The 27,595-nt window shown below is 44.4% G+C and overlaps 1 protein-coding gene across 9 annotated transcripts in view; it reads left to right on the forward strand.

The window, feature by feature from the left end:
- Positions 1 to 27,595, forward strand: part of FRMD1 (FERM domain containing 1) — a 49,741-nt gene that overhangs the window by 11,219 nt on the left and 10,927 nt on the right. For 6 of the 9 annotated variants that reach the window (XM_068939132.1, XM_068939129.1, XM_068939134.1 and 3 more), the window contains exons 2-7: positions 3,170 to 3,350; positions 10,233 to 10,323; positions 19,744 to 19,823; positions 21,895 to 21,971; positions 23,932 to 24,118; positions 26,722 to 26,877. In XM_068939132.1, coding sequence (XP_068795233.1) covers positions 3,255 to 3,350; positions 10,233 to 10,323; positions 19,744 to 19,823; positions 21,895 to 21,971; positions 23,932 to 24,118; positions 26,722 to 26,877 — 687 coding nt within the window. In that variant the 5' untranslated portion in view covers positions 3,170 to 3,254. Of the gene's footprint in view, positions 1 to 3,123; positions 3,351 to 10,232; positions 10,324 to 19,743; positions 19,824 to 20,410; positions 20,636 to 21,894; positions 21,972 to 23,931; positions 24,119 to 26,721; positions 26,878 to 27,595 lie in introns of those variants that run through there. The other 3 variants (XM_009686633.2, XM_068939135.1, XM_009686787.2) reach the window with 3 other exon arrangements.

Consider the following 27,595-nt stretch of genomic DNA (forward strand, 5'->3'; position numbering starts at 1 on the left):
ACCTGCTTCCTTGCTGCTTGTCATCCTTTGATATCTTTGAACCCATTTTGGAAGATGCCAAGGAAAAGTCGTTACATCACTTAATAACTCTTCTTTCCAAAGGCATACTCTGTCAGCACTTTGCAGAGTGCAGTTGCCTTTGGGGTACGCACCCTTTCTGAGACATGCTGTGTGGGAATGTGGACACGCGCTAGCCAGCAGCACTTCCATTGTTGTACCAATCAAGAGCATCTGCATTTTGTTGGCAGAAATAAATAGTGTTTATTCGGAGTGGCTGGGGTTTGCCGGCTGGCATCAAATCTTGTATGTGGTGGAAGGTAATAAAGATCATCATGTTGCCATTGACCTTGGAGGGGTAGACCACGCCTCAGAGAGGCTCTTATTGACTTCTTTAAGAAACAGCCTGCAACGGTTCAGACATGTGGTAGTGGCCTTGCTTCCTCTGGGTCCAGAGGCAGGCTTAACCAGGCCAAAGGCAGCTGAAAAAGATGCCTATTGCTCTCTTCTGCTTTCTGTCAGCGACCTTCCATTCTGTCTCCTCCAGCCTCCCTGGGGAGACCAGAAACACTGCGTTGTTCTCAGTAAGGTAGCCACCTGGAGAAGGAATAGTCCACAGAAAGCTAGTAGACGGCACATCCACGTCTCTGTGGACACTCTGTAACGCTTGGTTTAGTAATCACTTGTTGTACTCCCTTCCCTGGCAAGACAGACTCTGCTAGGGGGAATATAGAATATCCCTTCCTAACTCCTCCTTTGCATAATACTGATATGTTGGCAAGACAAGGGGAGCCTTGCAACATGCACTGAAGATGGGGCCCGTCCTCTAGAAACGAGTTCTGCAACCTTAGATGCTGTCATAGAGGGAGAGTTAGCCCTTGGCGAGATACCTGTGAGATACCTGTGATTTTGTGATCAGCTCCCTTCCCAAGGCATGGTAGGTGCTGTGGTAGGTAACCTACTTACTGATGTAGGTACCTGCTGTAAAGGGCTAGTGAAGAGCTGCGAACGTACGGGTTGGTTAGTGCCACAGTTCTGCTGAATGCAAGGCAGTCCATCCTGCTTCATAAGGAACCAGTGGAGTGCCAGATCACCCAGCAGCATTTTGACTAATTCAGGGAGGGGGCTAGGGTTTCGTTTCTGTCAGATTTATCAAGGCAAGTGATAGTTAGAAGCTGACTGTTTTTGTGCTGGCTCTAAAGAGAGACGCGCTACCTTGCTTAACAGAAAGCCTGCTGATACAAAGTTGATGCGCTCAGCTTTTCAAGCCAATTTGAACTGTTAGGGTGAATTTTATGCTGGATCCATACTCAAGAGTGGTTTGGGAGCCAGTACTAAATGCCTTAAATCTGGACTCTGTAGTTGTCTGCTTTGGCCTGGAGCAGGCTCTGTGCAGAACAACCTCTGGAGCCTCGGCACTGTGCCTGCTTTCGGCTTGTCTGTGGAGAGTTGCACTCGTAGCCTCAGCAGGGAGACCGAGCCGGTCTGGCACTGACATGGACCAAGAGCGCGTGCACAGTCTGCTGAAGGCTGTATGTGACCTCTGGCAGAGAGGTGGTAACAGGCAGCTGGGAAAGCCGTAACACTTTGAACTCCCATGGCCGTTTCTGCTGTGAGCATCTACCTCTTGGTCTGGCTTGGAGTGCGCTCAAGTGTTTAAAAGGCAGGATGTGCTGGCTGAAGTGTTTAAGGCTGTGCGTTTCCTGGACCTCATGACTGGTTCGTGTCATACTAGTCCAGATCTCGGCCAGCATTCGTCCATAACCTTCCCTCAAAGAGCCTCTCCCCTTCGTGCTGGACTCACTTTGGTCATACGTCTTCATGGAGGAGCTCAAGCTCCCTGAGTGTCTGTGACGTCTGTATAACAAGAGTCAGCAGCCTGAATGGAAAAGGATTTGGGGCTGGCCGTTCTCTCTGAGCTCTTGGCCTGTCAGCATGCTTATATAGCTACAGCTGCCTTGTGTGCTGCTGTAAGGGAAGTTTGTCAATTAGAGCTGTACAAATAAACCAGCCAAGTGGCACGTATGCATCTTCCATCTGCAGCTGCCAGGTGCCCTAGGATGTTTTCTTGAACTGGAGAGCGTTGGGGTGGAGAGGGCTGCAAATAAATGTCACAAATGGCTGAGGAAACTGCACTTAACCTAACTATAATGTGAAAATGATGTTGGCTACTGTGCGTTTTGGCATGAATTGAATTTCTGGTCTCTTGTTTCTGTAGTGATTATTGTAACTTCAGCTCTAAGATATTTGTGTAACTGTTTCAGACTGCTGCATTTTTATGTCTGCAATTTCAGCAGCTTTTACACTCAACTGAAGAACGTACAACCGTGCCACTTAGGCTCAACTGTCAGGAAGAGTCTGGCAGTATTTATCTTGCAAAAATTATCAAACAGTGGCTCAGCCTTTTCTCTCCAGTGAGTTTGCACATTTTTTCCCTTTGAGTTTATGCACAGTCTCACAATGGTTTCCCAGGGATAGAGGTGAGTGAGGGGGAAAGATGAATCAAATAAAATCCGGAGTCCTCTTCATTGACGTACACATGCGGATGATTCATTGAAATCTCCGCTTTCACCAAAAGTGAGGTATCCCAGTTAAAGAAGGGGCTGCTTCCCCATCCCTCCCTCTGCCCCCGTATGCTGTTTCAGGAAGTAGTCTGTTGTGTCATCTGTTTTATTACTTGTTTGTATCTTGAAATCTCATTTCTGGTTTGGTATTCTAAGTAGATCTAATTGCTTTATGGCTCTCTCCTGTGATTCCTGGGTCATTTTAAAGGTTAACTATGCGTGGTTTATGCTGGGAGTTTGTTAGAAACATTAAGTGTGGCTTTGTAAAACGAATGAGTCAGGAGATGAGAACTCATTGCAGGTGCCACCTGACAGCCCTGTACAAGGGTTCATTGTGAGAGTTTTTTGGTGTATGCTCCCACCTCCAGAGCAACGTGACCGCCCATAATCAATAAGCGGGCTGACTAATGCGAGGACGACCTGTGACGATCACTCTGCTTACGCAGCCTTTTCAGACGCTTCTGTTCATCTTTTTTCTCCCCTTGTTTTTTTCTTTTTTCTTTAGAGTGCAGAGGAAACCATCTCATTAAATGTGGGCTGCGTGCTGTTACCAGTGCTTGCAGCCTTCTTCTGAGGGGCATGGCACTGAAGCTCTTACCTTTTGGCAGGTACGTGGGATGAAGGGAGCCCGACGCCTGTGTGGAGAGCGGTTCCCCGGAGGCCCGCTGGTGCGGGCATGAGGAGCTGCCCACGATGAGCAAGGCGCTGCTGGCCAGCAAGATGCAGCAGGAGTCTCGGAGCGTGTGCGTCTTCCTGCCCAACAGAGAACAGCTCAGCGTAACAGTTGGGGTGAGTGATTCTGATTTGAAGTTCTCGCTGAGGTCTTGGCATCAGTGCCATGACTATGTTTGAATAGCCAGGGCTGTGGTAGGGCTGATTTCACTAGCTTCTATTGTTCTCTCAAAGGCATCATGTTAGCCTGCTGATCACAGGGCTATTAGCCAGCTTAGTGTAATCGGTGCTGCATTTTCTAACTGGGCAGTTTCGAAACAGTTGTAGAGTTTCTTGAAAGTCCATCCTGGTTGTGTTTTGGGATGGGGTGTTTTGCTCTTTTGTTTACTTATTCCTTTTTTGTTCTCTGCATGTTTTTGCCACAAATAACAATCGAGTGATTTTAAAATTGAACCTGAAACGCCTTACACTTAGCAAGCATGTCTAATATGGAGCATGCCTCCATTTGCAGTGGCATTTTAGCTGTTTTTGAGTTTAATACTTTGTAGAGCTCTTTAAAGACTTTAAGGTAGCGTGGATAGCCGTTGACTCTTTTTCTGAGTGCTTGTACACACACAGATCAGAGGTAAGTTGTTTCATTTCTTTGATCGTTACGTTAACTGTGTAAGTATGTGTGCAGAAGCGATAGCAGAGCCCGGTCAGTTGGCTGCCATATGGCACAGTATCCACTACATCGCATTGCCTCTTTGTGTAATACTGATTGCTCCTTAAACTTACAAGGTACTGAACTCGGAGAGCGCACTTCAAATTCATATGACAAGCTAGCCTGAAAGTTTAGCGCTATCTTATGAGCATGTGCATGCACTATGTGTGGGCTGGTGAAGTGTGTTGCTTTGTTCTTGTTTCTTTCCTGTGGGATGGGAAGAAGACAGAAGGTGAGCTGTTATTTTAAGCGCATGACTGGAAACGTGGCTTTTGAAAGTATGCATGCTAATCCTTAAAATCCGTGCAGGAATTTTCCTGTCTACTGTGCTTAAATGTGGCATCGTTAACAGAAATGGCCACAAGGACTGGGTAGAGCAAGTCTTTTAACTGCAGCATCTGGAGCTCTCTCCTTCTAGGTCACCAGTTCACATCCAGTCCATGTGGAGACCTAGAAGATCTTTTTTTGCAATCTGCTAGCTTTTGTGCAAGCCACAAAATGATGATTTAATTAAGTTCTTGGAGGCAGGTGCCCAGGTCAGGGTGATGGTCCATTGCAACTGACCCTAAATCTCTCCTGTTTATAGCTTTTATCAGAGAGGCTAAAGATCTTAGACAGTGGTGCCTGCCCAGCCTTGTTTGAGGTGCTGACTCACATGCAGAAGTGCAGGCATGGCTGATGCAGTCACTGCTCTGTACTGTCTCCCTGGCTCTGTCCTCTCACCGCACGGGTGTCTGAGTTGGGAGTGCAACCGTTTGTGAACTACTGGGCCGTGCTCCACTGTATTAAATTTAAGCACGTGGTAAATCCTGAATAACTGCAGTTTGTCGTCCTTGAAGCAGGCATGTCCTCCTCAGTGTGGGGGAGGGCAAGCTGCAGAGAGGAAACAGCTGGAGGCACTGACAGGTTCAGCCATCACTGTCTGGTTTGGCTGGCATGAGTCAAGTGGTGACTGAACTGGAGACACCTGAAATACTTTTTGGTTTTGTTCCTTCTCTTTTAGCCCTGATGCATGCCCCTGGCTGCTGTTTTAAGTACAGTGTCATGCATCTGCTCTGACTGCAAGTTTAATGTTATTTCCAAAGGATGTGACAGCCATGGATCTGTCCAAGCTCTAAGGTTTTGGACAGGCTGAGACACAGCCGGTGAAGAGATCCTGTCGCTGGTTTCTGCTCTGTCACGAAAGACTTCTTTGCCACCCCTAATACTTGCATGAGTAGTTCATCCTTTCAGTTGGTTATGGACAGAATGAGTTAGGTTGGCAGAGACCGCCTGCTGGGGCTTTCTGAGCTAAAAACCTGTGCCTTATAGCTGAAAAGTGTTGTGTGCTCACACAAACAGCTCCCCTCGAATTTTGGGGAGAGTGGGATTTCCTGGGCAGCTGGGTGGCAGGGGCGCAGGCAGGGAGCAATAATTATTGCTTTGCCAGCTGGGAGAGGCCCCTGCCCACAACTGGAGATTCCCAGCCCTGGCAGGAGCAAGGAAGGACCCTGTGTGCACTCATCTGTGTGTGCAGGGTTACAACGTCTTCAGCCAGCAGATCTATGTTTAAAAGTTACGGTGAAGTGCCCCAGGCTGCAGCAGTTTAATAAACATAGAAGCAGTCTTTAGAGTTGAGCTTTACAACACCAGTGGGAACGGAAGGAATGTGAGGTGTCTCTGCAAGGCCATTTCTGCCTGCTTTCCTGCAGCCCTTCCGAAGGGCTGCCTGGTGGGAAAGTGGGGGCTGTGTGGCCCCTTTTATAGTTAAGTGTAGAGCTTTATATTTGGGCCCTGAGTGTTTCCTTTTTTTTTTGTGAATGGATCCATAACTTTGCATCTCGTAGTAGCCTTTTAAAGACATTTTCCCTTTTTGCTTCTGTTTCTGCTTGTTTCGGTGGCTAGAAAGATGGAAAAATATGTGCTTGCACATGCATGAAAGAGAATAGCTATCTAAATGAAAACATGAGTTCTCAAAACATGGTTCTGTACTAATTGCATAGAGAGTGAAACGTGGCCTGTTGTAAGTGGACAATTCCCCAATACCAGCTTTTCATTATACTTCTTTCTTTACCCCGTTGCCCCTTCAAAGCAAAAACAAAAATTGAGATCTCACAGCTGTAAAGATCTTTTTCAAGAAGCATTAAGGCAATTTTCTAATAGCATTAGTAAATTTAAATTTAATTAGTGCAACCACAGATGATACATTTTGTCTTTAGTACAATAATAACGCTGCTACGTAGGATTTCCGAAACATTTTAATCTCTGCAGTGAAATGCAAATAATAATCTTACAGCTCAGTGAGGTAGGTAAGAATCATTATCCTTCCAGCAGAATAAAGCATAGATCCTTCCCTTGATAAGCAGAGAATTTATGTACATAATTCCTTTTTCTCCCTCCCATGTAAATTCCATCCTTCCAGATAAGAATTTTCCTATATGTTTTTTTTATGTGGTCAGGTCTGGGTTGAAGTCTGTTCTTCAAAATTGATTATTTCAAGCTCTTTGCAGACATGAGTGGAGACGAGTGGGAGCCATTTTGAAGTCCCTTTGCCCATTGTCAGATGTCTCTTGTTTAACTTTGCTGTCCGCTCTGCTGATAGTATAGATTATTTAAGGGAATGGTGAGCGGGGCGAAAAATGTTTCCTAATTATCAGCCATGAACACTTAGGAAAGCAGAGCTGTGAAGCAAAGTAGCGGGTGCTACAGCTTACCAGCCACTCTGAGGACCGCAAGGTGAAATGGGAGGTTTCTGCTAGGGAGGATGAATTTTTCTGATATGCGGTTTATTCAGTTTTATTTATCTGTCAGTGTTCTGGCTTATCTTTATCTCCCTGATACTTTTGAACCTGTTGGTCCATATATCAACTGTTTTTTGCAGGTATCCCCTAAACTTTTGCTTACATTTTTTTGATGGCAGTAGCTGAATAAAGGAATGAGACCCACGCTGGTAAAGGACATGCTGCCTCGTGAGTGCAGCAGTACAACCAGCCACCCTACCTGTGTTTGGGTAGCTCCAAATAGATCACCGCAGATGCTGCTTCTTGCCCAGCTGCTGAAAGCAAGCTGGGAGTATGAGCAGAAACTTGGGAGGGGAAGTCTGATGAGCTCCTGTAGATTGAGGAGTGACAGGCCTAAGTCTGAAATCTTCCTGTTGTTTTGTGAGCAGCAGAGCAGAGTTTTTAAAACATATGAACCAAGAAAAATATAAACAATATTTAGGAGTATTTGCACATAGGATGACTCTGGAATAGCAGTTACCTTCTGTAAACTTACACTTGATTTTACTTTGGACTAAACTTCATGTATAAAGAAGCCCTGAATCTGACATAGAGCAAAGCTGAGTGTCAGCCTTTGTCAAGGGAAGGAGTGATTCATGGAATATTTGAGATGGAGCTTGGTATAAGAACCGTGCACAGAGGGAAGAAAGGCCAAGGAAACCACACAAAATTAAAATGCAAAAGGACGTGTTAGTTCTTTTGGGCAGAGGGGAATGCAGGAGGAGGGATCAGAGATTGCAAGTGTAATCAATACTGCATAGCCTTGAAAGCTGGGAGTAAAACTTGATACAGAAGGAAAATGCCAAAATGAGAATGGATTGGGCGGAGACTCCCATGCTTGCTGTGTGAGAAATCTGATTAAATCACTGCTTTAGAGTTGAGTCACAAAGTCTTTAGGTGTTCAGTTCTATAGAACTTAGTATCTTAAAGCAGGTTTCTCTTCTCTTTGTTCTCTTGTGTGTGAAAGTATGCCACTTCACATAGAAACTGTGAAATGTGAAAGAAATGCATCTAATTCTATAGCTTCTACATACAGTTCCGTGCTGCTAGTGACTGTTGTGTGCGCATAATCATTTTGGTTCCTAGTAGGTCACCTCTTCCTCAGTGAATGATTTTTAGATAGGAGAGCGTACACACAACTCTTTACTTCCTGCACTTTCCCACCTCAGGAGGGGTGCTTCCGCTGCTACTAGTCACCTTTGTCTAGTGGTAACAGCAAAATTCAGAAGATTGTGGCCCATTTCAAAGCTGGAGCTTGTCACACTCAGAGCTGAGTGCAGGTTGTTTGTGTCTGCAAACTGTCTTTTTGCTCTGCTCTCTGCACCTGCTCTTGCTCAAAATTCCTTTCTCCCATGCCTCTAAGGGCTGGGTTTTGGGGTGTTTTTTTTTTTTCCTTTCCCCTTCTTGCTTAGTCTATTTGTCTTTGCTCCTCAGGTGATGTGATGGTGCAAGGGGAAATGAGGCTATAGGTGGGAGTGCATTTAGTCGAGGAATTTTCAAAGCATAATACACATCCATGTCTGCACATGAAGCTAGCCTGCATCATGCCCTAGCTGAGGAAGCTTCTGCTTCAAGCACCCCTGCTGGAAAAGGGTATTAAGTTGCTCTAACATAGTGCCACAACCCTTTTTTACCATGCACCATCCTTGCAAATGTCTGGATACTCAGCCTTTGGCCCCCTGCAGTAGCATGTGCTGGCATCTTTCTCCAGTGCTTCTTCGATGCATGCACACTCTTAAGGGGGCACTCTGATAGGCAAAGATGCTGAAAGGTCTGAATGTGGAATGGAAGTAGGCAAGAGCCCATAGGCCATACATGACAGCGTCTGAAAACTAAGTTTTTAACTGCTCTGTGACCAAAAGTCATTAGGGGACTAAATAAACTGCTCCCTCTGGGTTACAGGGCAACTTTCAGAAAGGAGAAATCATGCTTACCCAACCTGCTAGCCTTCCATGATGGAAGGACTGGCTGAGTAGATGAGGGGAGCGCAGCGAATGTTGCCTACCTTGACTTTAGCAAGGCTTTTGACGCTATCTCCCATCACATCCTCCTAGGTAAGCTCAGGAAGTGTGGGCTAGATGAGTGGACGGTGAGGTGGCTTGAGAACTGGCTCGATGGCCGAGCTCAGAGGGTTGTGATTAGTGGCGCAGAGTCTAGTTGGAGGCCTGTAGCTAGTGGTGTCCCCCAGGGGTCAGTCCTGGGCCCAGTCTTGTTCAAAGTATTCATCAATGACCTGGAGGAAGGCACAGAGTGCACCCTCAGCAAGTTTGCTGATGATACTAAACTGTGGGGAGCGGCTGACACAGCAGAAGGCTGTGCTGCCATTCAGAGGGACCTGGACAGGCTGGGGAGCTGGGTGGAGAGGAACCTCCTGAAGTTCAACCAAGGCAAGGGCAGGGTCCTGCCCCTAGGGAGGAATACCCCCTGCCCCAGTACAGGCTGGGGGCTGACCTGCTGGGGTGCATGAGGCAGAGTGTTGCCAGCAGGTGGAGGGAGGTGATCCTTCCCCTCTCCTCAGCCCTGCTGAGGCCTCACCTGGAGTACTGTGTCCACTTCTGGGCTCCCCAGTACAAGAGAGACGTGGAGCTCCTGGAGTGAGTCCGGCGAAGGACTACAAACACGATGAAGGGCCTGGAGCATCCCTCGTATGAGAAAAGGCTGCGAGAGCTGGGCCTGTTCAGCCTGGAGAAGACTGAGGGGGGACCCTTACCAATGCGTAAGAGTGTCTGAAGGGAGGGTGTAAAGAGGACGGGGCCAGACTCTTCTCGGTGGTGCCCAGCAACAGGACGAGAGGTAACAGGCACAAACTGAACCACAGGCAGTTCCATCTGAACATGAGGAAAAACATCTGTGCTGTGAGGGTGACTGAGCACTGGAAGAGGTTGCCCAGAGAGGCAGTGGAATCTCCTTCCCTGGAGATATTCAAAAGCCTTCCGGACATAATCCTGGCAATGTGCACTAGGTGACCCTGCTTGAGCAGGGGGGTTGGACTCGATGATCTCCAGAGGTCCCTTTCAGCCTCCACCGTTCTGTGATTCTGTGAACCTCCTCTGTACCCTGCAAGCTTTCTGCTCAAAGTGTGAAGTTGTTGGGTTTGTGTAGTTCTATTTTTGTTCTTAATTCTTCTGAATAAAAAGTGTCTCTCCCCACCCCCAGCCTCCACTGAAAACATTGTTTTCAAGAGTAGTGCCTTCATTTCTGTGATTACAAACACACTCTCTTTAAGAGGACCTGTAAGTAGCCTGGTAGGTACTGCATGAAACTAGTGTTCCAACCATGATCCCAACTTTACTTATACAAGGATGCCAATAGATAGGAAGCCTTAAATTCACATCTTACTGAGCCAAGCCACTTTGTAAACGAGGGAGAATGACACACTTGTAATTCTTCTGTGATAGTAATAATAATACTGAAAACAAAGCTTGTTCTGTGGGTTTTTTTTTTGCTGTGATACCCAAAGTATCAATATAAGGAAGGAGAAATGCTGCATCCAGGTGTGTGAGCCCTCTGTAATGTTGGACTGGTTGTTTCTTTCAGGTCAAAGCCACTGGACAGGAGCTCTTTCAGCAAGTTTGTGATTTAGTGAAGATTAAAGAGCCTCACTTCTTTGGCCTCAGCATTGTTAAAAGTAAGCAAACTCAATGCACAGAGCAAATTACTTGGCAAACTTCCACAGACCCGCTTGTGTGTTTACAGTGTGTGCGTATATACACACTGGCCATGCCTACGGGGAATTTGATTGTAATAAGGTCACAAAGTATGTAGATTATGCACAGCCTTCTCTGAGCTCTTTTGATCTTTGGTATGTGGGCAGACAAATTGGGAGAAGGGGGGCTTTTGTTCTCCTCCTTTGTTCTTATGTTCTACCTCTTTGTGGGGTTGTCTTTCTCTGCTGTAGCTAAGTTGCTAGCCAGCGTATTTGTCACTTTGAATTCGAAACTGCTGGTAGTTGAACAGAAGGAGAATTTAAAAGGACTTTGGGGCTGAAAGAGTAACTTATCTTCTAACAAGTAAAGAATGTGGCACTGGGTGGTGGAAACTTAAATGATTTGAGGAGACTGAAAGTGGGGAGGGGGAAACAGGGTTTTGAAATACTACGTGGGAAATACAGAACTTAAGTCCATGGATCAAAGTCCAGTCTGCCTGGAGCTGTGCCTTAGCATTAACCAAGGGACAGTGTAAGATGATGCCTTAAGGAAGGAGCAAACCCATGTGAGATACTAATGCTCCTAGAAGGAGAGTGTGTGTGTCTTAGTAACTGGATGTTGATGTATAGTCCTCCTTATTCTGCTTTCCCACACCTCCACAAGTATGAGAGGGGCTTCTCTTCCCTCCGAAATGCTAAACACCGAAGAAGTGTTTCCTACTGCAACGCTAGATATTGTTGTCATTGAGATGAGAATAGCCTTTTATCAGCCCTTCTAAATAAGGTTTTGTTTGCCTCCTTACAAATTTTGTATTATGTGGGGGGAATTGTTTCTTCTGCTAAGTTCACTTTTTTCTTTTTCTTTCTTCTCTCTCACTGAACTGCTCCTGTAGGAGTGACTTTTTTCTGTTTTGTTTTTTTCTTTCTTTTTTTTTGAACACATACTGGCTTTAGGTTGAATGCTAAGCTGTTTGTCTCCATGAGGTTTGGAAGGTCTCCAAGAGATTCCATCAACATAACAAAACCAGTTAACAAGTATATCTCTGGCTTTAAGAGCATTCAGATCTTCACATATAAAACTGCACTGTTTTAACCTCTTTCACAAACGTGCTGTGCTCACTGTGAGTCTGCCCCCAGCCCTCTTATGGCACCAGCTATTACCTATTCCACTTGTGGGCCATCTCCTCATGTGAAATTCAAGTTCCTGTCCTCTGAGACAGGGTAATTTCATTCCCATTTTCTTGGAATTTGAAATGGGTTTTTCTCCTGTTCTTCTTTGTGATTCTTTCACCTTTTCCCTTTGTAACTAGTTTGTTTCACGTTATCAGCTCTGCTTTTTCCCGCATCCCCCTTTTGTACGGAGCAATTTCCCTCTGTCTCTCAAGCGCAGGTGCTCTGACCCCAAAAATGCTAGTTTGTGGAAGGTACTTCCGTCTTTTGGAAATAGAGTATAACTGCCCCAACCCGGCAAGTGTAATAAAGCACTGTTGGCTAAAGTCCAGAAGTTACAGTAACTTACCTACAGCTTTAAAAATAAAAATAAAAAAATCTTCTCTCACTTCTCATAAATGTTCCTCCATTATTAGAGGAGCTAATTCTTGATGAGACTCTTAAAAGATGAGGAGAGGTGTTCCAGGAGCTGAGAAGCCACCTGATCTCCTTTTTTTTTGTTGTTTTTTTTTGTTATTTATTTTCCCAACTATTCCTCGCTTGTGTTCGGTGTAGCTCAGTTTGTAAAGCTGGCTTAATTGGAGGCATGCTCACCCTGGTTCCTTATTAAACCAACCTTCCTTCCTCACCCAGGCAGATGTCAGTGTTTTGGATGAGGAAGAAATTTTTTTTTGTGTTTGTGCCTTTAAGGAGCTACTGACCAGCTACTGGAGCCAACAGGAGGGAAAAGTATATTGACAGGGAGTTTCTCAGCCTGAACAGTCACAGGCACCAGGAAGGTTGCAGCCAGCCCTTGGGAAAGGGAGTAATGCATGAGCAAACCTGGTCTGCTTGTCTTGGCTTACAGGGCCTCCGTCACCTTTAGTGCACAAACGGTCCACTAAGCTGATGCCTGGAGTCTTGGTTTTTGTTTTCCTTAGGTCCAGGTTTACTGCGGAGCTGTAGTGAAAATGTCTTTTTGTTTTCGGTTTCCCCATCTTCGCTCCTCCCCCCCCCCACCACCTTTGGCCAGCAGACAGGTGATAATCTCTGTTGCTGCCAGTGGGTGATTAAGGTCTTGATTCCATTGCAAATGCAGCACACTCTCTCTCTCTTTGGAATTTGGAAGTAGCCTTTAAGACATTGTCTGCTTTCCAAGACCAGCTTTTCAGGGATTTTGGTTTCATGGAAGACTATCATCTCAAGGAAGTGATGTAGTCTGTTCAGGTTATGGGAAGGCCTGGGTAAATTTTGCATTGCCCAGGGTTGTCTTGTGGGTACTTCAGTCAACTCTCTTTACAGGCAGCACGCCAAAGCGTACTTACTCCAAAGTTTGTGAATGGAAGGCGTGCTGCCCTCCTGCAGGGAGTGGTGAGGGAGACAGAGATAGGAGAACTAGAGAGGGAGCCTCTGTGTTTCATAGCAAAACATACTTCTCTTCTGCATCATGCTTTTACGCCTTTATATTGCTGCTCTCAGATGATGTTTTAATAAACTACCTCATTGTTTTAATACGGGTGTACTTCACTATTTCTTAAGTGTATTTATTTTGGCAGTCTGATACTGCCACATGCAGAACAAGGTATTCTTTCTAATCCACCCACATCCGTTACCTTGTCAACAAAACCCTGACTGTCAGTGGTGGCAAGAGAATGAAAATGGAGGGATTTCTGCAGAATTGTAACCAATCACGCTTTGTGGATTATCTGGATTAAGAGCGCATTTGACCTGCAGACGTTGTACAGACATATTAATGCTCAGTTAGTCTTGTAGTAAAATATATATGTGTGAGGAGGAGAGGTTTAGCACTTTAACAGAAAACAGAAGTTTGATCCCCAAGTGTGGAAAAAATGAAAATAGCACCACAGAGCACTGTGCAAGTTGCAAACAATAAATGCTGAGATCGGAACTGTAGATATTGAGGCATCTCTTCTAGCAATCATTGCTTAAAGGATAAAATAATTGAAGGCTTTCCTTCACTGTTGACTGTTTGAAACGCTGAGGGTGAGCTTCACGATTTTAGATAACAGGAATGGTGATAGGATGGAATTCTTCACCTCTTCTGCTCTTGTGCTTTTTTTCTTGTCCAAATGAAAAGCATTTCAGCCAGCTATATCAGAAGAGAGTTTGCATTTGTAAGAGGAATTCAATCCCTTTGCAGATGAAGCTCAGGAGTGTACGTTAGCGAGAAGCCACACTGGCATGAAGTTTTGGACGCGTTGCTCTTCTGGTTTTGTTACAGATCATCAAGCAGGCTATACTGTGTTCTGTTGCTGCTTAAGAGCATTTTTTTTCCTCGTACTCAGTGAAAAAACCCTGTGACCCTGCCAGGTTCAGCCTGGCTCTGTGGGCTTCAGCAGCTGGGTCTTATAGTTGTGGCTCCTCCTGCAGGGTCAATCTTATCTAGTGCCCTGCAAGACTTTCCCCTCTGGTTATCAGAAAGCGTGCAGTGACACGGTTCAGTCTTCTAAAGCAAAACTGACTCTCAACAGACAAAGAACAGCCAGATCTCCTTTCGTACTGTAACCTGGATCCATGCAATCCTGAATCTTGAGCTTCTCCTTTCTTGAGGAAAACCTTGTTCAACCCAAGCAGATGGAAGCTGTAGATGGTGCAGGAGCAAGCCTGCAGCTCCTACACCCTGCTGCTCTGTCTTTCCATGTCCTCTTACCAGTTTCTCAGGCTGACTTTCCTACAAAAGCAGATCCTTTTGCTTCAGCTCCCCTGCCTGAAGGATCTTCCTTCTGTTATTACAGCTCTGGCTGTTCACTTTGCCAGACCCAGGGAGGCATGCCTCCAAGTCCTCATTACTTGTGTGCCTGGCAAAGAGCAACTTGGTGGTTGACTCGATTATCAAGACCACTGTATCTGTAATTAACTCTTCTGTGTCTGCACAGCCTCCAGTACTAATGTTCATAGATAGAGTATGCTACCCATTATTTTTATAGTATGTGGGTATCTATTATACCACAACTGTCTTTTAAGACAGGTGACAACAGAATTTCTCCTCAAATACCCTCAGATGATTTATACATCCCAGTCCTTCCCAACTATCCATATTTCCCCCACTTCCCCCTCTTTCCAAATGTCTGTTTGGATAGTTGCATTTCCTTTGTGAAGAGAAAATGTCCATATGCTAACCTAAGATGATAAGGCTCTAATTATAATGACTTGGTTACCCCGAACAAGAGTTCAATGCAATATAAGGAAAATGAGTGCAGAAACATGCCAGCTAGAGGGAATTGCAGTGGTTCAGGTGTTCAAAAATTATTTAATGCTCCTTGGCAGTGCTTACGTTGTCTTTTCCTAGAAAGGCCTTTTCTCCCCTTACCTGCTGTGGGTTATTTCTCCTTCAGTATCAGAACAACATCCAGCCAAGTGCTCTACAAGCTGAGGACCACAAGGGATTTGTTTGCTCCTGGATGAGCTGTAGTGGGAAAGGTTCTGCAATTCTGCTTGTACGGAAGAATTGCCTTTGACGCTGTCAAAGGTCCAGAGAGTTTTATAACTCTACATGCTATGTTGCTAACTGTAAGATACCAACATAAAATCCTGCAATACTTAAAAATCCTCAGGAGTCACCGGGCCTTTATCTTAGTCTTCAGATAATTTGTAATAGCCACACTACCTTAAGCTTTTTGTTACGTCCTTTCATTCTTCCCTCCATATAAATGTCCATCTGTCCATCCCAGTTAAACTGTTAGCCACCTGCCTTGCCTTATTCTCAGCTGTTGAGTATCAGGTAGTCTTGCAGAGGTGGTAGGAGCAGACACCGTGCAGGGATTGACATTCCTAGGCCATCTGTGCTTGGAAGCTCGTGGAGCTCCACTTGCAAAAGGAGCATGCGGCCCACTTTGTTCAGTAAACAAAAAACCGCATGCTGGCATTCAGGGAAGTTAAACAGGTTAGGTGAGGTCTGTGGCATGTGTTGTGAGGTACTCTTGCTTTGTATTTACTTCAGCTCTCCCCTAACCCCGCCATCTTCCTCTTTTGGTCCTGGTCTCTTTCCTGTTGCCTCTCCAGGGATGGATGTGCTTGGAGCACTGGCATCATCTCCACTCAGCAAATAGCAGTGGTGGTGCTGTGAGGTTTTTTCAGCATCTGAGAGAAATTAAATGCTGTAGCCAGGGACAACTTTTTCCTTGTATTTAAAGCAGTAAATGCATTCTATATGGAAATTTGGCTCTGCACTAATTCATATTTTATTTGAGTCCTAATCGCCTACGCTGTCTGGATAGTTATAATATTCAAATATGCTTGACTCAACCAAGTGAGTTAATGGGATCGTCATTGCTGCCAAGTGGGATGGAGTTCTCCCTTGTGGTAGGACTGATGTATAACTTACCTCTGTGGAATTTCTTAGCACTCTTAGCCCAAAATGGACACATGAAGGGAGCAGGTCACTGGGATTCATTATTAGTTAGTTGTTCTGCAGGGAACTAACCTTTCATAAAAACAAAATGGGGAAGCACTGTTTAATATAAAATAAAGGCTTTTAAAGTAACAGTGACTTGGAGAATTTATTTGATTATGTGTTACAGTCAGTATTTTTCCATTCCTGTTTTCCCTGCGTTGTAAATAATGCCTATAGTAAATCTGCATAACTCATTGGGACTGTACCACTTTGTTCTGATTGGAGATCTGGCCTATTATTTTTTGCAGCAATGCACATTCTACATTTGCTTAAATATGTGCTAAACTAATTGCTAAACTAATTTTACGGAGTAGGAGCCCTTGAATGTTTGCATTTCTTTTGACTGCTTAAGTTGAAGTGAAACTTTTACACTGTATACTCTTTGCAATTCATTTGGGGGCTCTTACTAGCTGAGGTTGCAGCAAAGCAATCTACACGTTCCTCTCAAACTAGCTGACTGTACAGGTGGGTTTCTTGGGAGTGCAGTGCAGTGCAGGGATGTGTTACACCAGGTCTCTTACCTGAACACACATGCATGAGGGAACCCTTCAAGGGACATTAGTATGATGTATTTTGCAAGCTCACTACCAGTGTTGAGACGAGATCTGTGAATGCAGTGTCAGTAGTTGTTCATGGATGTGTGCGTATTTGCATGGATGTGTGCTTCCAAGCCACTTGCTGCTTTGGTCATTCAGCTGAGGCCAGTAGACTGATGATGGTTTGTAACTGCCTGAGTATCTGGCCCTGTTTGGATCTGCAGGTTAAGACAAGTTCTTCCCCGGTAAGGTAACCGTTTGTGCGTTTCTATATGGTCCTTTACAACGCTGTACTGAGGTGCTGCAACTTGGTGCCCTCACCTCTGGTAAAGAAAAATGCTTTCAGACCAGAGACAGTTTCAGCATCTGACAAAGATCTCTAAGCTTCACCACTAATCCAGTTTAAGAGGAAAAAAAACCCTACTACCCACGTAGTTCTGAGGAGGGAAATACCTCTTTGTTTTTGCAGATTGGGCTTACATTGCAGGCTGGCATTCCAGCAATATTAACTTCATTAAAGCAGGAATGTAACACTGCATTCTTGCACTGGTGGGAGGATGGGGAGGATGCTGAACAAAGGCTGGAGGAGGAATAGGACCACCAGGGAGAGGTGGTGTATCGGGAGGTCTTCCTCCTTCAGCCCGGCATGTATGTGGTGTCTTTGTGCCCCTCTCAGTCACCATGCTAATGACCTCGCCTTGGTGCTTGGTATCTGAGCCTTCCCAGGGTTTCTTTTTAACCTAATTAACGTGCACAGAAATAAATAGGGGCTGTGGAGTGTGAGCAACCTATGTCTTTACTACTGTGGAACTACTCTGTTGTCCTTTTTTTCCTCTTCTGTCCCAGCATGTGTGTTGATAGGATGACTTGGAGTGTATCACCATGCTTGCTGTCACTGTCTTTCCTCAGGGCTGAGAGATAACTCACATAGTTCCCTAAATGCCTCTGGGCAAGGGATCATTCCTGAGCAACAAGGGAAAACTAACCCTGCTAGCTTGTTGCAAAGGTGAAGGTTACCTACCCTCTTTAGAAGACCTCAGTTAAAGCTGTAGTGTTGACAGAGCCAGTATGAAACTATAACCGTATCTGACCCAGTCAGAAATGCCACTGTGCAGTAGTGACCTGCCATGAGGAAAAGGTGAGGTCTGGCTGCAGGAAGCCGTGAGACTGGGACCGCTGAAATCCATGCAAGGACTGTGTATCATGCTTGTACTATCCCATTCTTCTTGTTAGCTGTGCAACTGTTTCCTGAAAACAAACCTTTATTTACTTTTTAAGGAGGAAAGTTTTATAGAGAGACACTTGTCAGCTTAGGACAGGAGACAGGGACAAGTCTGAGGGAAGTACCAAACCTGTTCATCTCACTGGCTGGCTTTTCTAAGATACTTTTCAAAGCAGTGTTTTTGATCTTAATGGATTTAGAGAAGCAAAGCTGGTTGTTGACTGCATATCTCCATTTGCCACCCGCCTTGCACACATAAGTGAAGAGGAAAATACGAGATGTAGTCTCTCTGTGTTGCTAAAGCCTCTGCCTCTCTGCTTGTCAAAACAGCAAAACAACTTCTGTATCACATTTTGTGCTACATCACTTTAACTCCCCTCACTAAAATTCAGGGCTTCTGTCCAACAGTTTGAACAGTGCTGTTAAATACAGTGCTGTATACATACCTGAGATGTGTCAAAGAAAGCAGTAACTAGACATGTAATTATATTAAAATTACAGCTGTGATCACTGCAATGCAAGGAAGACCATAGATGAGGAAACATGACTTTTTTTTAGGGATTATATCCTCTTTGTGTCCTATGTTACAGGTATTTTGCACAAGGTTTTGCGTTATTGTGATTTGTGGAACAATTCTAGCTAGCACCAGGTTTGACGACTTTTACCTGAGGTGGGAGGGGATGGAAGTGATGTGGGGGCGGGGTTGTTTTGCTTGTAAGTTCTTTTTAGGCAAGCTTTTTAGAAAACAAACAATTTGCTTTATCTGCACCTGTAAGGAGCTGTAATGTTTTGGGAAGATGACTTTGAGGTCAGAGCTCACTTGAATACCTCTTCTAATACTAGTCTATGCCAGTCCTTTACGCACAGTAGAAACGCTAGTGCAGGCTTTCTCTTGGTTGTAATTTACCTTAGGAAAACTTCACCTCTATTCTCCCCTTCCTATTTTTTGTTTGACGTCAGAAAGCAAAAGCCAAACTTTGAAGTCCAGACTCATCTTTGGGAGCAGAAGTTTGTTTTGTGGGTTTTTAATTTCTTTCTTTCTTTCTTTTTTCTGCTCCTTTTATGTCTCTCTTAAGTGTCAAGTGGAAGAGCTTGTTACTTATGTCACCTGTCAAAACACTTTCCTGGGCAAGAGCAGAGAATGGAGTTAATTGTCACATGAATGTGCTCAGCTAGCCCTGCGTCAGAAGCCTGAAACACCCATGAGGGTGGTTTTTTGTTGGTTTTTTGTCTTGTGTTTGAGGTTTTTTTTCTTTTAAAGAGATTTGAGAAGGATCAGGGAAAATCTTTCACTAGCTGAGTTATTTGGCTTTGATAATTGGTGAGTAGTGTTACAAAACATTGGCTTTGGAAGCAGCACAAAGCTGTTTCAAGATGCATGCTGTTCGGACTGCCTCCTGTTCTCCTTCCCCCTAATCCAGGTGGGGAGCATTTCTCTAGCCTTTTGAGGTAGGCCAGGGAGTTTCCATTTCTTTCGTTCATCTTTTTGGCCTGTAAGAGAAGTTGAGTCTGAGTAGGAGACACTAGACTCTCTGAAGATGGCATTTGGATGTGATGCTCCTTCTCCTCACCATTTCAGTGGATCCCATTCATATGTAGAAGATGAAACATGTGAAATACTTGACTCTGTCCACTTTTTGCCAGTTTCCACATAGTGCTACGTGATAAAGCAGAAGTTTGGATGGGGCTTACTTTTTTAAAAAAAGAACTTAAAACACTAAATTAATAGTAAAATTTATCTTGGTAAGCTTATATTTCCATTCTCTGAGGGGCTTGTTGCTTCAGAAAGCGAGAATTTTGCATTTCTGGCTCAAACGTTTAGGAAACTAGCTCAGCATCCCTTTGAGCTACAGCACAGCTGGGCTTCCTTTCATGCTCTCCAGACTAACATGCACACTGCAGTCCAAATGCTGGCTCTCTCTCTTGGCCTTGCTGTTCTGCAGTTCAGCTTTTGTTTTAGAGTGCATTGTTTGCAAACGACTAATATATTCTTCTCAGAATATATTAGTGAATATTCTTCGTGAAGATGAATTTTTGTTTCTTTAATGTTAAATGTTTTTTTTTTTCCTCCTGTCTTTCAGATAATGAATATGTTTTTATAGACCTGGAGCAGAAGCTGAGCAAATACTTTTCAAAGGAATGGAAGAAAGAGACAAGCAAGGTAAGACAGATGTTTAATTTCAGAGACGACTGCTTTGATGTTGGACTTCTCAGTTAGAAATGGAAACCCTTAAACTAAGGTCCATAAAGCATTTCTTGAGTGTGGTCTGCAGAATGCTGTTAGGTAGCAAGGTGCTTTGACTTGCTGGGCATGGTTAATATCTGAGCTAAAATAACATCTCCTATAATTTTGCCTAAGCAATAGTAGTAACATGATTCTTGCTTAATTGCTGCAGGAGAGGAGAAGGTCAATCAGTCTTCTAGTTGAACAAAACCCAGTCTGAAAATCTGGAGACCTCCTGTTGTACATGAGCAAAATAGCCTAAAATGACCATTTGTGTCTTGAACCATCCCACCTCATGTGAGAGAGGGGCCTGGAGCTATAAATGTTTTTAGAGCATATGCAGAAAGACAGTGGAAAGAGTGGAAGGATATTTTGTTTGAGAAGAGTCCTAGTTCTTTAGATTAGCCAGCACAGTCAAAGGAGGGGAAAACTACATGAAATAAAGACAAGTCTATAACTGTCTAGTACTGGTCATTCAAACATGATAATGCCTGTTTTGCATGTGTTATTATCAAAGGAGTTGCAGTGTAGAATGAAGTGTTGTATCCAGATGCATTCTGATACACATCCAAATACGTTCTGATACGCTTGCCATTTCAACTACTTTTATTTGCAGTTTATAGATGACTAGGGAGGCTCAGGGATCTCTCTTTTGCACTTCTGCTTCTTCCAAACAACTAACAAGTACTTTCAATGCAACCGGTCGTGTGGGAGGGTTATCTATCCTGGCAGCAACGTTTTTTCCCAGGGTAGGTATTTCACATAGCTCTGATCACCTCAGTGTGGGGTATGCTTTGTAGTTACGTTAGGACTGGCTTCTTGCAGCACTTTTTTAAGTCAGGATAAGTTTTGAATCTGTTGTGTGAGATGAATCATAAAAGGCTAAATGAATTGCCCTTGGCAGTGCTGAAGTCTGGAACTGAGTTAGGCTATTGAACTAGGAGGCTGGGAGACAGGATTTAATTCGCGTTGAAAGGTCTCAGGTGAAAAGCCCAGCTCTGCTGATGAAATAGGGTCACGGTGCCCAAACTGCAGAAATAAAACATAAATATTTGCTTGATGATCAAGATGTTGCTGTCAGCATCAAAGATGTGCATGGCATGCCGTATACCTTCTCCCAGGGACAAGAGTCTGACCCATGAACTCTTGGAACTGCCCACGTGAGCCAAGATACCTATGAAACATTGAAGAAGTAGGAGGCAAAAGTGGACAAGACGGGAGAGAATGAACTACTAAAATGACAAGATGTTCCTTTTCTCTTTTTCCATTTAAATAAGCCTCTAAGGCTGAAAGGAAGGCTATATTTAAACCAAAAAAAAAAAATCTTGTTGGCTTTCTTTTAGCACGCATCTTAAACGTGAAGTAGACATAAATGTCTCTTTTTCAGTCTGTGGCTGCAGAAAGCTGTGAGTAACTGAACATTAGCCCTGCCAACCAAAAGACAAATAATATTACGCTGGTACACCTCAGCCTCTGGCAGCAAAGGTTGAACGTGTTACTCTTGCAGCAGTGTGTGTGTCCCTGTTGTTTGATGTGGTGCTGAGCAGAGATACCGGTGTTCGCTGTAGGTGTGTTCTGGAAACGCTACAGCGGTGCAAGTGTGGCATGCTTCCTGAATTGCTTTACCTGGTACTTTCAGGAAGGTTATATTAAGCTTGCTGTGTTCAGCATTAATATGTTTGCAGTGCTGCCAGGTGCTGAGCTAAGTAATATGGAGCTAGGCTGGGCATCCCCAGACTACACTGGGACTCTTTTGTATCTGTTCATCCTCCCTGTCCAAACTCTCCTCCTCTCCCTAGGATGTTTTGTCATTCATCCTGTCTAAAAGTTTTGTGATGCTTCATTGATGGGAGCTTCAGTGATGATCAGATCCCCCAAAAACCCTGCTGAACAGCTTAGCGTGGAGAATGAAAATAATATGAGGAATGAGCTTGGGGAGGGGAATGTTACAAGAAGATAAGAACAAGATGCTGAATGTTTGTTAACAAGTCTTCTGCCTTTGCTTTAGGGAACAGAGAAATTTAGCCCTCCTTTTGTGGCATTCTTTAGAGTACAATACTACGTGGAAAACGGAAGGGTAATAAGGTAAGTTCCCTTCTGCAGTAGTTGACTGTGTTTTAAATCATTCGGTGTGTTCTTACAAGCGGGAAAAACCGTGTTTCTTTTGGTAGACTCATCTCTGTGTTTGTGAGAACCCAAAAAGAAGTTGGACACTTGCCCAAATGGTTCTGCCAGCATGTTCTCCTCTGGAAAAATAAACAAAATAAAACAGGAGTCAAACGACATGTCTTTTAAGTAGTTGTGTAGGGTTTTATTTTCTCTGCAGTACGTTGTTTTGAACCTGCCTTTTTTAATTTTACATCTAAGTAATTTGAAAGCTGCAGTTATTGGATATTACTGGTTTGGCAGCCAGAAATGTCTTGTTTGTTGTCTTCATACTTACTCTTATATTTGATTCTAGCTGTTGCTTCTCTGTGCTACCCACAATGAATATGGCAGTTTGATTTCTTTTTTAAGGCCATCCCAGATGATCTCACAGCAACCATGAATGTCCCCCCCCCCCCCGCCACATATGGTCCTTGTCATTCCTAGGAGAGTTCTGGACGCTTCCTTTTCTGTGTCTAGAGAGCAGGTTGAATGGTGGCAGTATTGCAATACACTTAACAGTCTTTTGGTTGCATCTACAGCATGACAGGCATCACATGAATATACCAAAAATAGCTATCTGTGCTCCGGAACACTTTCTAATATTTTTGGTTTTGTTCTTTTGTATCTGAGCAGCGCTCTGTATAATCTGCTCCTGGAAAAGAATGGACTTCTGGAAGCAGACAAAAGAAATTATTTCATAAGTTAGAATTTTGCATTTGAGTGGGATCCATTCACATGGAATATGGGCTGCACTCAAAACGCAATCACTCTTGCTGCACAGCGCAGAACAAATGATGAGTTAGTTAAAAATGAACACCTGACAGATTTTATTTGCATCAGCACTACTGGTGTGGCTGTGACCCCAGGGCAAGCCAAGAGCTGAAAGCATTCAGGTGGATTAAAATCAAGTACAATCTTTACTTAATTTTTCGCATTTGTCCTCATCTAGAACAAAGCTTTTTAGTTTTTTTGTTTTTTCTCTCTCCACGGTCTTTTTTTTTTTTTTTTTTTGGATGCAGGAGAGTTTTCTAGAGTCTCTTTGTCTGCTAGGTGTTTTTTGGTTTAATCTATTTTTTTTTTTTTGGCACAAAGACAGCAAGGCTTAGCATTCTCGCACCCCCTACATATTCGCACTCATTTGCACGATTAGTTTAATTGGAGGAGGTTTGTGGAGCCATGCAGAATTAGGTATGTGGCCCAACTTCAGCCTACACACACCTGCTTTTACAAGCAGCTCTAGTGTCCAGCATTTCATCCAAATGAACCTATCAGTTGCCTGCTTTCCTTGTGCTCTTATAATGGGGGTGTGCCTGCATTATTAATAGCACATACTGGGTAGCATTATCAGGCTATCCCTGGTTAGTGGCTTGAGGAAGAGGACAAAAACAAGCCCAAGGCTCCTGCCTCTTTTGATCTACCTTGCAGGGAACTAGCTGTTGAAAAGCACCTGGAGCCTAAGGCAAGGTGAAATGAAAAAGCAATGTGAGGTTTAGAGGGGAAAGGAAGACAGGTATGTAAGAAACAAGACTGGGATTCAAGGTGGTTGGTTCTCCTGACTCTGCTACAGGCTTTCCAGAAAGACCAAAGTGCTTGATGTAGTTAGTCTCTGAAACAGGTCTGATGTGATTATCTTTCATCTACCCTCTGCCCTAACTACTTGGATCTTATGCTGCTTAAGACAGAGGCTGTCTAATTTCCCATGTCTGCACAGTGCCTAGTGTGAGAAGGCCTTGATCTTGGCTTGGGGCTCCCTAAACATGCTTAATTATATTATGGTGACATTGGCACACATCAGGATGCCAAAGTTTAATCGCTCCTCTTGCGTGTATTTGAGAGACCTTGTCTGAGCCTGACCTTTTTTCTCTTCCTCAAGCAACTCTGCCTTTGTATCTTGCAGTGACAAGGTGGCAAGGCAGCTCTACTACTGCCATCTCAAGGAGCAGGTCCTGATGTCTCGATGCAACCACAAAGAAGAAATCTACTTCCTGCTAGCTGCCTACAGCTTACAGGCAGACTTAGGCAACTACAAGGATGAAGTCCATGCTGGCAAATATTTTGAACCTCAGGCTTATTTCCCGCAATGGGTAAGTTTGGGGAGGATCTTTCTGTCTCTGTTTGTGTGGACAGCAGGAGCTATGGCAAAACGATCCTTAATTGTAGGCATACAGCTTCCCTGGGCTCCCACTGCAAAAGGTGGTCGGAGTGCGTAAAGCTTTGTCCTGATTCTCACTGAGAAGCTGTATCCTTCTCTCTCTTCGCTTAATATAACTGCCCAACCCTCCTAGGCTCCTTCTGAGCAAGGTAGGTGGTGCATGTTCTCCCTCAGTGAGGAAATGTGTTAGTGTCAAATGAATGACTCTGACAGTACACTGTTTTTAAACAGTAAGCTTAAAGTTACTATTTTAAGTCTCTGTGGCTTAAAGGGTTGTATGTTTGCAGTAGTATATCGGAAAGATCTGCACAGCCCAAGTTCTATAGAAAACCTCAGGGCCATGAAGCTAAGTAAATTTCTCTTTGGTTTTAGCTCCTTCATGTTTACCTCTGGGAGGGCTAGATCCAAACCCTGGAGGGGAGTACTGCCTTACAGCGCCTCTAGTGCTTGCTTTGCCATTCATCTAGGGCCCGGTTGTGGTAAAAGAAAAGGGAAGGGCCTGGAAACATTTTTTCGTGTTTGTTTGTAAGCATGTGCATGTGTGTGCCCTCTAAAAGTAGCAAACAGCTTAGAAAGCCGAGAGTTGGTTTAGCCACTGAACGAAAGCAAAGTAGCCATGAATCAAGAGTTTAAAGAAGTAGTCTCTCAGAACGAGTTACCTGCAGAGAATTCCCTTGTGGTGAAAAAAAGGTCAAGAAAACTGTCCATAAGCACTTCAGTGACCATAAAAATAGAAGGGAAAGCTAGGTTTGTTATGGACATAGGAAGAGCGGTCACCCCTCAGTGTCGTCTGCCGGTGAAGGATATTTCCCAGGAACCGGACAGACCCTCCTGTGACCCAGCTTAGCTTTGGAGCCCCTTTATCTGCGCTGACAGCTGGTGCAGCCCAGCTGGGGCCTTGGGATAGCTGCCAAAATGCCTGGATTCCTCTGGTGATTGGATCCTTCTCTCTGGGCAAGTCACTTCTCCCCTGCAAGGTGGCACTGTCCCCCAGCTTCACAGAGAAAGTTCAGAGCAGTAGATGGGGGTTGTGTCAGGGAGGCAAGACTAGTATAGACTCTTTTACACACGAGTCCCAGCCTGCCTGCCCTACTGGGCAAAAATGCTCCTTTCTCTCGGACAACAGACCTTCATCCCATGCCTTTCCTAGCTATTAGGTAGCTTAGAAATGGCTGGAAAAGATGGGTGTGATGTGCACTGTTTATGGGGCAGCTGAAAATCTTATCGCAGAGCATTGCTCTTCTGGCAAACATTGCAAAGGCCAAGGCAGAGCCCAGCTCACCTGCACTGAGGCACAGCCCTAAGCAAACATGTGGGTGATTTATCATTACAAAGAGCAAAATCTGGCAGTCATGGGGACGCTTCTCTCCCTGCCCCCAGGCTCCTTTGGGGAGACACTGCGTGATCTCCTCCACAACACCAACACGTGCTCGAGATTGTTTGGCCGAGGGCTGCCGCAACCCTTGTGCAAGTAAGAAGAGGCAGTGCTCCTCCAAAGCAGGCAACCTGGCTTTGAACTGTGGGGCTGGCGCTTCTCTTTGTGCTGATGTTGCACAGCTGATTGCATTGATGTTGTTCTCAACAGAGCCCAGCCTTCCTTGTGGGAGGATAACTAATCGTGTGAGCTGGCAAGCAGAGAAGGGCAGAGGTGTTGCAGGATAGAGTAAGCAAGGGGCTTAAGTTAAAATGGAAGGGGGAACCAATTGATGAGGTCTTGACAGTTTCAGGCTAGGACAGACTGCTCTTCGCAGGATGTTCTCAAACACCTGGTGAGTTTTAAATGTCCTGAATGATGGGGGACATTATGAAGAGAATCCAGCCAGCACGCCACTTGTCTCTCACCGCTGCTCCCAGTGTAGAAGAGGCCTCTCTGGCACAGGAGGAGACTCGGCTGCAGTGTAGTGCTGTAAGAGAGAGCACACGCAGCCAAACATGGGGCCTGGGTGCTTGCAGGACAAGAGCTAAAGGTCCAGTGCAGGATTCCCTGCTGCTTAGCAAAGTCCTGTGTGTCTGCCAACCGCTCCAGTTGGGTACAAAATATCTTGAGGTAGAGTTATGGTCCCCTTTGAGGATGGAAATGCTAAATAAGCCTAATATGTTTCTGATCTTTAAAAAAAAAAAAAAAAAAAAAGAAAAAGAAAAAAAAAAGAAAAAACTACTAACTACCTAGCATTTCTGCAATGCTGAGAGATGTTGCTGCTGATTGTGTTGGCATTCAGAGGAGTATTAGTTATCTTCGCATATGCATTTAAGGATATCAAGAGTAAGAAAAATAATTCCAACACTTGAGAATAAAAAGAGCTGACAAAATCCCCGTACTCTGTCTGGTATGATTTTACCGTCTAGGAGTCTGTCTGGAGACATCGGTATCATCTGGGCTGCTTTAAACGCTTGTTTTCCAGGGAAGTAGGGATGAACTTAAACTAACTTCTTGAGCGAACTCCTCCAGCTCTAGATTAGCCCTTGCTGTTGATCGCAGCTGCCTCCTGTGAGGACTGAAGAGTTGCTGACTTGTTTGTTTCCCTTGTGGTTTAGATAATTGCAAAGAGGGGGAGTGACTACATCTTGAAACATGCCCCAGAGATGCACCGAGAACAGCAAGGCCTAAATGCGAAGGAAGCAGTGCTGAAGTTCATTAAGGAGTCTTGTTTGTTGGAAGATGTGCCTGTCCACTTCTACAGGCTGCAGAAGGTTAAAAAAAGCTCATTATTTTAAACTTCTCTCCCTCTTTTAAATGGATGCACTGTTGTATTTTTAACTTGCTGTGTTTGTTTGAGGGAACGTTCCCTCTGGTGCTGAGAGGCCAAATGAGTCTAAACTTTTCAGCTTTTTCTTCCTCAAGCTTGCTTAATACACTTTAAGTGCTAAGAGAGTTTAGGTCTAGATATAGGACGAAGGAGAAGTTTTCTGTATCACTTAGGTGAATGAAACCCGCCTCGTGCAATTAGGATTTGCATATAACTTTTCCCAAAAGGAGATAGTCCACTTTGTCAGACTTGCAAGTAAGAGCTTCAGCTGTTCATACTTGGTCAGAATTACGTCTGGGAGGTATCTGTCCTTTGACCAGCTCTAAAAACTCTAGTTCCTACAGAAACGCAGAGAAGAAAGTTTCATGTCCACAGGAGGAAATAAGTTCCAATTTGCGTTAATTCCTCACAAACCATAGCTTCCCCTCCTTACCGCTCCTTTGTCCTTTCTGTTTTGATACTGATACTATTAATGATGTAGTCTTAAGAGAGCGTGGGTTACCTCTGAAGGCTATAAGAAATCCAGCTGGCAGGACTTGATACAATTTATGTCTGAAGGCACTGGGGGCGTGAAATTGGTTGCCCTTAATATCCAGATTCCTGTCTGACTTGAGCTTTTTTTTAATGCATTGCTAACTCCTTCGTGTGTTGTTCAGTTCACA

The sequence above is a fragment of the Struthio camelus genome, chromosome 3, assembly GCF_040807025.1.
Source record: "Struthio camelus isolate bStrCam1 chromosome 3, bStrCam1.hap1, whole genome shotgun sequence".
Classification (NCBI taxonomy): Eukaryota; Metazoa; Chordata; class Aves; order Struthioniformes; family Struthionidae; genus Struthio; species Struthio camelus.